At 30.9% G+C, this 11,159-nt stretch overlaps 1 protein-coding gene across 1 annotated transcript; it reads right to left on the reverse strand.

Moving 5' to 3' along the window:
- Positions 1-664: 664 nt before the first annotated feature.
- On the reverse strand, positions 665-10,920 carry LOC110099995 (cellulose synthase-like protein G3). The gene is given in 7 exon segments (XM_020827350.2): positions 665-855; positions 858-1,311; positions 1,661-2,008; positions 2,719-3,153; positions 3,999-4,124; positions 6,101-6,247; positions 10,364-10,920. Coding segments are annotated over 7 exon segments (2,139 nt in total). The 5' UTR covers positions 10,901-10,920; the 3' UTR covers positions 665-763.
- Positions 10,921-11,159: the final 239 nt, after the last annotated feature.

Below are 11,159 nucleotides of genomic sequence, written 5' to 3' on the forward strand. Positions count from 1 at the left end.
ATGTTAATGTCAAAGACATTTTAAACATTTGTAACATATTGAATATTAGCTAGATAAAGAGAAATCAAATTACTATGTGAGAAATTTTTTTAGGAATATTTATAAGATAAATTTTATTAAGTAATGAAAAAGTTAGATTAACTTTTTGGCTAAATAAGAGACTTAGTTCTAAAATGAACTCCAAATCTGTATCAAAAAACCTTTTATTATGACAATCACTAGTTTTTTATCAGTTTTTTATGAACAAAGTTTTTTTAGATTTTTTAATAAATTTATCATAGAAACAAAGACAAGGACAAAGTTACTAAGCTTTCAATCATGCTATCACTCCCTTTTCCATTATCATTTAAATCTCTAGTTGCAATGGAATGAATGAGGAATGATAATTCATAAAATTAATTTCTAATTCAAGATAGTTAATTTAATATATTTAGTAGTTAAAGTTTAATTCAGAAAATAAATAATTATAGTAATATAATTAATCATTATAATAATTTAAAGTTATTAGTTTATTTTTTAAATAATGATCAATGAAGTTGATGATGTTGCATTTGATTGACAGTGCTAGAAGTCTAGGTGTTCGGGAGACTTTGCATATAGTACATTATTCATGTAATCATATTACTTATTCAATAGAAAGTACACATATATAACCCCTTTATCAAGTTGGAAACTATAGTATCGATCATAAAATATATTAGAAACTCCATTGTTCATACTTGAATCATAAGCAAGTAACAAAGCATTAACCTAGCTAATCATTTTATGTAAAGTAGAAGTTACCAAGACAAAATAATATAGTGGAAAGCAAAATAGAGGCCTTAGTAACACTTTCTGGCATTTTACCACCATCTTTTTAGTGAGCATTGCCTCATAGACAGGCCACGAGTTTGTCACAATGAATCCAGAAAGCAATATATGAATCAGCATCTCATTCAACCCCCCAACTCTTATCATAGCCTTTATGAATCCAAAAATGAAGGAGATGACATTAACAATGGCTATCGTTCCCATTGAGACAAAGAATGGTGAAGCTGTGTTGAAGACAAACTTTCCATTTTCATATAGCATGTTTTCTTCTTCTTTCTTAACTTTGCTTGTCAAGTTGAATCCTGAGGCTGAGTTCCCTATTTCACTAAGTATAAAATCCAAAGTTCCAAAGGTAGAAGATGTGATGCCTTTGATCAACCACATTCTTTGCTCACTCCACCATCTATGGATTAATCCACCGACTTCCATGAACTCGATGAGGTTCTGGACATAGGTGGATAAGAAGAGGTAGGCATATAGGAAAAACCACGGGTCTGAGGCCTATGAAAATTGAGACAATTTTAAGCTAAGACACCAAAATAATATGTTTATCATTTGACAAAGATTGTATATATGATTCTTTTTCTTGTACAATCAAGTTATTTTATATTATCAATGTGTATTGCCTTAGATTTTATCTTCTACTACTTTACCATTTACACTTTTGAGATGTGATGATGAATTCTTCATCAACCTTGATTATAGTCAAACTCAATTAACAAGGTTTAGATTTGGGACTTATATAAATAACCAGACAAAGGAATGACATTGGTATTTAATTTATGTATATTTATTATCTTTATAATAATATAATTTCATATATGAAGGTAAAAGTAGAAATGATATTTACCTTCGGGAAAAGAGATTTTCCGTAAAATAAAGCCAATTGAGGAAGAAGACCATATATGGTTAATGGAATGCACCAACATCCCCATAATGCATAATACATGTAACAGAATCCTGCCATCAAAGAAATCTTTCTGCTTCCATAGAAAAGAGGGCAATATCTAGAGAAACAAACCTGATAGAGACCCACATTCCATCTCTTGCTTTGACTTACTACTTCAACTAAACTCTTGGGTGATTCTCCGAGAAAGGTTGGCCTGTCGGGGTTACAAAACACAGACCTCCATCCCTGACAATGTAATATGTAACCTGTGTAGTAGTCTTCCGCTAGAGAACCATACTTGAACCCAATCTATAACCAGCAGGGTATTAATAATAATGCAGGTTAAATAAATTCATATTGAAAATTGTGATCTATATAAAAGCTACTTGAAAAAATTGATGATATATATATGTAGCACATATTTAGGCTTCATTTGGAACAACTTTTTTTACTACTTCTTAAAGCAGATTTTAGTTTAAAATTAAAATTTTGAAATAGAAAATTTCTTTAAAAAGTAATTAAAAAAGTCCTTCCAAATGAAGCCTTAAAGTCAATTGAAAAAATTCAATAGAAGTATGTGGAAGTAACATTTATATGCAGTTTGTTATTTTGTACAAATTATAGTACTGTTAAAATATTTTATCTTATGAAATAACTTCTAAGTGTTGTCTGTCATGTCTTGTAATAAAAAAATTTTGTTTTATAACTTTTATAAGACCTTAATATTTTTTTGAATAAAAAAAAAATCTCTTCATGATATATATTTTGCCAGATATCGTACATTTGAAATAAAAAATAAGCAAATAAATCTTGATTTCCTAATCAATCTCTATATAAATTCAACTACGAAACATATACAAAAAATGATAAATTTTATTAAAATTACAAGATAGTCAAATTCAATTTCTAGACAACAAGTTTTGTAAGTTTTATATAAATATCTTATAATTTCAACTGAATATATATTTCTTGTTTGAGTATACACTTTCAAAATGAAATGAAACATACACTACACATACCTGAGAACCCCACTCTTTACGACCATGCTCATATTCAGAACTAGCTGCTTCATGAGCTTTCAGCAAAATAAGCTGTGAGCTCAACAAGCAACTCTGTACTTTGAATTCATCAAAAGAAGGCAATGCCACCGGAGGAGAACTATAAAGTGATCGACGAGAGAAGAAGCATCCTTTTCCAATGTAGTTGGGACCTTGTAATCCATCTAAGCCTTGTTCACCAAGAGTAAGTAACCACCTGAACTCACCACCATAAATATCATTTTTGTTAAGTCCAGTAAATCTCTGTTGAAATTGGACAAAGGAAAGGTTTGGTGAAAATTCCTTGTCCAGAAAGTAACAGAGAGCTCTTTGAGGTGCAGTAGGATCATTGGAACACATGTCACAATCTAAGGTGAGGATCAACGGCACATTTGTCATGGTTTCAGAGACTCGAAGCTTTTGCATGCATGCAAAAAGAAGAGTAAGGGGTACGTAGGCAGTGGCATAGGAATATCTTTTAAAAGAAAAAAAATTACAATAAGGATATAAGATCAATTTTTTTTATTACAATGTATATACTTAAGGCCATTAATTTTATTTTAAAATGAGTGTAATAAAAAATAAATTTATTTCAAAATAGATTCAAGAATTTTATAGACTATCATCATAACTATTTTCTTAAAGAGGACATATATATATATTTTTTTAAATAATGCATATTTTGATTATTTTTAAAATATTATCAATATTTTTAATAGATAACTATAATTCTAATCACTGAAGTTATGAAGGGGTGCAAGTTATATATTTTTGTTAAAAATTTAAGAAAATAAAAAAATATATATATATTTAAAATTTTTAAGGAATGAACTTACATATTTGATCAAAGAAGTAAAATAATTATTTTGGTGTTTTTATATTATTATCTTATGTTTAATTATGATCAATAAACTATTTTGATTTGATCTTATCATGCTTTTTGATATAAAAAACACACAAAAAAATCATGAGAATTTTTTACAAACCAATTTTTATAACAGGAAGAAAAAAATGATCATAAAGGAATGATAGTTCATGAAAAATAAATTTAAGACAATACTATTTTATTTCAAGAAAAGAAATTAAATTTAAGTTTTGTTTTTAATACAAATTAGCTATCTTGTAGGTACTATAAGCTTCTCCTTCCATTTCTTTTTAAATGCTAGTTTTTAAATTATTTATCATATATTTTCAATGTAAAAATAATTCGAAAGCCACAAACAGAATTATTTTAAAATAGGAAAGTTGTAATGAGGACTAACGAGTGCATTGAGGGCTCCAGCCTTAAAGTTGTGAGGAGAAGCTGGGCGTTTCTCCCTGGAGATATAGATCAAATTTGGGAGGGGATGGCCAGTGATGTCCTTGTCCTTCTTTCTTTCCAAGAGAACCTAGATTAAAATAATGATTATGATGATGATGTGCTTCAAGTTCTACTTTTCATGGTTCAAAATTAATAAAGTTTATATTGAGCTTTTATAAATCTACTTGTAATTGTAAAAATTTTTGATAAATAGATCATCCTAACATTGAATCCTCACTCTCATGATCTTCAACTAACTTCCTATGCCCATTATTGCTTCTCAACAAACCACAAATCATGGATTAATACGCATTTGCTTTCATAATCTACCACATCATCAAAAACCGGTCTCCATCAAAACCAAAGGAACATTCTCTAGCTAATGTACTATAAGTTATTATAATATAATTCCATCTTTTTAGATTAAAGGAAATTAAAAACATTAATTTAATTCATCAACATAACTAAAATAAGGAATATTTCAATAGGCTAGGAACTATAAATTTTATTCATTTTTAAATTTTCACCTATAAAAATATATTATATGAGTTACTGTTAGCTCATTGTTTTTATTGATATGAGCAATTCTAAAATGTTGAACAAATAGTAAAGCCATCTTAATGACAATATTATAATAATGAACACAATATTTACATGAAGCCAATCTCATTCTGTAATGATAAATTCAATGTCAAAACCTCCTCTTATAGTGAACAAATGTTATACACTTATCATAGTGAGCATCTTCTGAAATGAAATAGCACTACCTTGAAGTAAGACAATTTGTTCATGCTCTAATAAGAGGTATATTTTACGCATAAGTTGTTATTATCTAATCATCGTACGATCACACTTGATATATAGAGGAATCTCACATCTCTATTAACTTAAAGTAGATTGAAGAATTGTTCATCAATAAGTCATTCATCCTGCATCTTCAATATCATAAAAGGGTTTTGGATGGTGGTGAATCTGGATGGTTTTCATGCAATTTATGGAGTTTTCTTTTTGTAGTCTGAATGTTAATCTTAGCTTCGAGCTGGGTTGGGTTTGGTCTTGCAACCTCTATTTTTACTTCCTTTTATTGCATTTATTAATTTTGTTATGTTAGTGATAGTGATCTTTGGCTCTTAAGATCTTTTTCTTTTTGTATTGTGCTCGTTGAGCATGGAGTTTATCGATCCCTCTAAGGACTTGTACTCTCAATTTTTTAATATTAATACGTGGGAGTGTATAAACACCCAATAATAATAATAATAAAATAATAATAATAAAATAAATAGAATGGCTATCCAAAGAATCTTTGCATTGCTTTGCTTTTTATTCTATAACTTACTGCTATTTTTGAGCGTATTTGCATTTTTGCTTGAATTCTTCATTCAAAAAATTGACTTTGAGAATCATTTTATATATATATAATTTGACCTACTTGAGTACGATAACTATAAGAAAGCTGATGTTAGACTGATTTGAAAGGGAAAATTTTTAAAATACATATAGTATTTTCAAATATGATGTTTTCCTATAAAAATAATCATCTACGTTATAAGACCTTTAAGTAGCAACTATCACATATTAGGGACCCTCAATATGCATCTCATATGCTTGTTTGCCAAGCTTTATTGGTTACTCTTAAAGGTCAAGCCAAGGCATAGATCTACTCCTCCCTTGTGGCATTAATGTTCACACCTTCTTGTTAAACTCTTCATGCTCTTTATTGAACATTAATTCATTCCAAATTAAAAATCATAATGGATTCTACCCACCTGTATGAAATTTGCAAGGAATGAGGACACCATCAAATAATACTCTTATAGATTCTTTAGTAAAGCTCATCATATCCTAGGAGTCAACTATAGTTGTTACAAGGGCTCTTTCTTGGAAGTCCATACTCAGCCCTATTCCATTGAACACTAAGGCAAGACCTAACTACTCCTACATTGTCTCCTCATTTACCAAGTTGAAGTATAAATTATGTCTAATAAAGCTACCAATAGATTGTTTAATTAATAAAATGTAAAAAAAATTAGAAAAAAAAATGCTAAATAATTCTTTTTACAGAACCTGGATTACTGAAGGATGGTCTTTGCGAGTGAAGTTTTTCCATGTCTTGAAAATTTCCTTCTCCTCGGGAGAGTTCACTAAGTTGAGGCCGACATAACCTTTTTCCATAGCACAATCCACTCTTTCTTTAAGGCTTTCGAACATCACCTGAGACATATAAGTATATGGTCTAAAAGGTTGGAGAAAATATCATAACTAACAAGAAAATGCACATTTGTAAGAATATAGTCTCTTATGGTTTAATATTCAATATGAATAACATATATAATTAAGTTGGCTGAATGATTAATAATATATTTTAAGATGATTTACATACATAACATCTAAAATTATTCTTTTTATAAATTTAGCACTTAAATTTAACTATTTTGCTCAACTTACCATACATGTTGTAATGCTGGTAGTGCAATTTCTTGAAACTCTAGACAACGAAGAAGTGTCGAAGACGTGACTAGATTTCAATGCTTGTAATACTCACTTTTTTAATTATTGGAGTACATGTTAATCTGAATAAGACGTAATAAGAATTTTAAGTATGATTGGCGCTGACATTTGAAAATTTTAAAAAAGGAACTCATGAGTTAAATTTGAAAAGAAAAATTTATAATGACACGTTTTCTCTTAATGGTGTTTTGGCGTTGGCATGGGGAGCTCTGTGGTGTTGGTGTGGGAAGCATTGGGGTGATGAGTTCTCTATATAATGGAAGAACATTAAGGCACTTGGAGCAATTCAGCATTAGTCATTCAAATATGTGGTGATGTCTACCTCTCTTTGGTGAACAACACTTGAGAGTGTTGCGGGGTAGGGGGAGTGTCACTACAATTTTGAGGTGTTGGGTACATGAACATTTTAAGGAATTAGAAATCCTTGGGAGCATAGCAATACTTGGTAGGATAACATGCACCACAATGCTAATCACTTTTAAAAGTTTTAATATAAATATTTGAACCCTCATGCCCCTATGCTCTTACCCCATTTATATGGTCGGGAGAGAAGAGAAGATGAATGTGAAGGAGAATAGGAGAAGAGAGAAGAAGAAAGGGAGACAAAGCTAGGTTTGAAGAAACCTAGCTGGTTCCATCCATTGAGCCAGTTAGAAAAATTGTTCCTCTCCAAAGTAGGAGAACATTACCCTATGCTAATCTTCTGTGATTTAACTTTTTGTAAGAGATTTGTGATATAAAATGATAAAAAAAATGTAAAATTTGTGATATCTTGATTTCTAGTGAGTACTCACCATATAACATTTAGTATGTTATAGATCTATTCATTTTAAATATGACATGATCATGTTGAGGCTTCACCGATATTTTTGTATTTGAGACATAAATTCTAAGAAAGATAAGATAAATATGTAGAAGAAATTAATAAATGACTATATTGAGATTATATAAAATGATCTACATGCATGATAGATTGATATGACATGCATAAATATTGATATGATTATAGGAAATTATTATTAGAACTAACATGAATATATGATCCCCACATTATGAATTTCATCATACTTGCATTCATAATATAGGTGTAATGATAAGCATGGAATGATGTTGATTCAACATAAGATTAGATTTAATGATTAATTGATAATTAAACCACATTGATTTACTTTCTTCACATTGAATACAATTGTAGGTTATGTGCAACCTATTGAGTTGTATGCTCACTTTGTTTGTTTATATGCTTCAGAGAAGGGTAAATAACCAATAGAGAAGATAGAGAGAGAATTATTGCTTTAAAGTAATTCCCTTTTATACAATAGAAATACTCTTTTATAATCATAATAGAAATGAATTTTGATAATCGGATGACGAATCATGATTATTGTATATATATTTTGAAATGATTAAATCGGAATATTTATATTTTGAATGATGTTTTATTTTTCTATTGATGAATTTTAGTAGCTATGTATGTGAATTAAAATGATAAAAAATCTCTATAATAAAAGATTTTGGATAAATTATTGGTCTTGCACTCGACCTGGTATTTCTCATGAAAATATATGAGAAGGGTAACTGACCAATAGAGTATATAGAGAAATAATTATTGCTGTAGAGGTATTCCCTTTTATATGATAGACAAAATATTTTATAATCATGATAGAAATGTATTACATAAATAGATAATGCATCATGATTATTGTATATATGTTTTGACATGAATAGATTTGAATTTTTATATTCTAGATTATATTTTATATTTATATTGGTAAATTTTAGTGGCTCTCTATGTGAATTAAAATGATTACAAAATAAGTCTTTGTAGTGAAAGATTTTTGATAAATGATTAGTCATGCATTTAATATGGTATGACCCATTAGAGTATACATGTTGTATTGACTCAGATCGTGACATTGATGACGAGAAAGGTGGCATTTAAAGGTCAATGATGAAGATGCTAGAAATTCATATTGGAATATCACTAGAACATTGAGATTTCATTAGGAAGAACATTAATGGGGCCAACATCATTCAAAGATCATGAGTGATCAATGATGTGTGCAAGTGGAGATTGAACCAAATCCATATGAAGTTGGTGATGTGACCTACAACTTACAAAGCACAATGACAAAGAAGTCAAAATGAGATCTCGTGGGAGAACTAATCAAATAGAAATCATGTGAAGTTTTCATAATGACATCTGGTATTTTTGCTATCATTTATCTTAAATGTTATGTATGTAAAAGAGGTTAGTGAGGGGAGTAGGAAGAAAACAAGGTGTTTCTGCAATTAGCGCAATTAAGCAATCTTATGCTCATTTGACTCGTCTCATCACGCAGCTTGATTTGACTATAAGTCTGCTATATTTGGAAATCATATGATCATCCAATTTATACTTTGAACCTTTCGAATATGTTTCAGCCCTCCAATTTGGATGCATCTGGGCTTGGATTGAACGTATTTTGATGTTTTTGTGTTTAAGTACTCTTCGTGACGTTTAATTTAAATATAAATTTACTGAAATTGGAGTTTGGATTACCCCAATTTAAATTTTTAAAGTTGTCAACTCATATATGCTTTAAGATTCGTGTAAATTTAATTAGTTAACTCATAGAGCTCTGCTCATTGAGTGGGCTTAATCGCCTAAAAGCTATGGAAGGCGTTTGAGATTTTTTATCCTTCAAAAAATTACTTTTTTTGCAATAGAAACTCAGTTCAATCAGTCCTCGCTTTTTTTTGTCTCATCTGATCAATAATTGTGGTAAGCAACAAAATAGTATTTTGGATGAGCGATCTCAGATTCCCTTTTCTTCTTTTGTCGTATTCAATATTTTTCAAAATCAACGATCACGGAAGAGCAAAAGAGGAGCGAGAAATATATTCCAGCTAATTAAAAAATTAAAAGTTTTAATTGAAATATATTTAAATGTTCGACATTATTATATGGGATTTTTAATTAAAAAAAAGTGATATTTTAATATTATTTATGTTTTTCTTATGAAATTGTGTGGTTTGCTAAAAATGAAATGCAATAAAATGGAATATACTATAAAATAAGTTTTATATATTTAAAACATTTTGAATGGTTTGGATGAATGCAAATAATTGCAAGTGATTATTTTTTTGACCTAAAGTAAGATGAATGCATGGTAATAGCCATTGGTTGATAGCTAGTGGGGATGATGGCAAGTGGCGACGACCCATGGTCGGCTGTAGTTGAATATATCAATGATGACTATGATGGTGAACGATAAAAGGTGATGGGCAGTGATCGGTGGTAGTGTAGGCTGGTAGCAAGCGAATGTGGCTAGTGATGGGGAAATTATTCTGTGCAGTCACCGGATCGTTCGGAGGTAAATCAGAATTTGCCACGTCACTCGGTACATAGCAAAAACAAGACGCGGCGCATCCTGATTCGCCTCCGGACGGCATCTGATAACTCAACAGAATAATTTCTCCTAGTGGTGACATGATGGTGGAAGGTGGTGTGTAGCTGACAGCATGAGCATGTCTAAGATGTTGGTCACAAAAATGATAAATAATTTATAATATCTTTGCAAATCGATCAAATCTAATGAATTTTGAACACAAATTTAATTTGATGATATTATAATGAAATCTACATATTTCAATTCTTTTGTCTTTTTTTTTATATATAAACAGAACATCAATATTTTTAAAATATTTATAACCTTCTAAAAAACAAACAGCCTATATTATAAATTTATAATATATATTTCTTAATTATATATTACATATGGCCAAGAGAATATTAATTCTATCAACATAGAGAACGAAAAGAGCAAGCCACCATACCTTCATTTCCTCTGCTTCTCCATCGCAACCACCGGACTGGAAGTAAGCTTCAGGGGACCTCTCCATGACTCCATTCTCTCTGCAAAACGGTAGCCAACACCTAGCAAATTTAGCGGCTTCGAAGAAGGCAAAGAGCGTGAGGTCTGAACCTCCATCATCGGAAACATATACAGATAAGCGATCAGAAGGGTAGTCAAAGGCTAGAGCGGAGAGGGCGGTGCTCGCCACGCCCACCGGCGGCTCCTTATAGGGGTCGGCGGTGCAGATGAAGACGTCTAAAGCAGGAAAATCCTTGCTTGCTGTGACTTTCGAGAGTAGTTCGGGAAACTCCCAGCGGCGAACGGGGCGCCAGCGGAAGCCTTGGGATAGGAGCCACATGAAGGCGAGGAAGATGTCGGCGAGGAGGAGGAGGAAGGAGGAGGGGGTGGTGGTGTGGTGGTGGAGGAGGAGGAGGAGGGATAAGGAGTAGAGAAGGAAGTGGAGGCGGTTTAAGACAGCGCGGGGATGGATTTGGTGCGTGTGGAGTAAGGGAGCCATGGGAGGAGGAAAGATTGAGTATTTGTGTTGAGGGAGATAAGTTGGAGTTTTATTTGGATGGGAGAGGTTATATGTGTAATTATTTAAAGATGATAAATTATTGCATTAGGCTTAGGAAGTCAAGGTAAGCTAATCATTAAATATTTTGAAAATTCTTCTTAATTATTAGAGGGCATATAGTAGGGTATGATTGGTTAGTTATTTGTATTTAATAAATTTCCCTATTTAATAATGAGAATAAAAATTAATAGATTATCTC

This window comes from Dendrobium catenatum, unplaced genomic scaffold (genome assembly GCF_001605985.2).
Source record: "Dendrobium catenatum unplaced genomic scaffold, ASM160598v2 fragScaff_scaffold_68, whole genome shotgun sequence".
Classification (NCBI taxonomy): Eukaryota; Viridiplantae; Streptophyta; class Magnoliopsida; order Asparagales; family Orchidaceae; genus Dendrobium; species Dendrobium catenatum.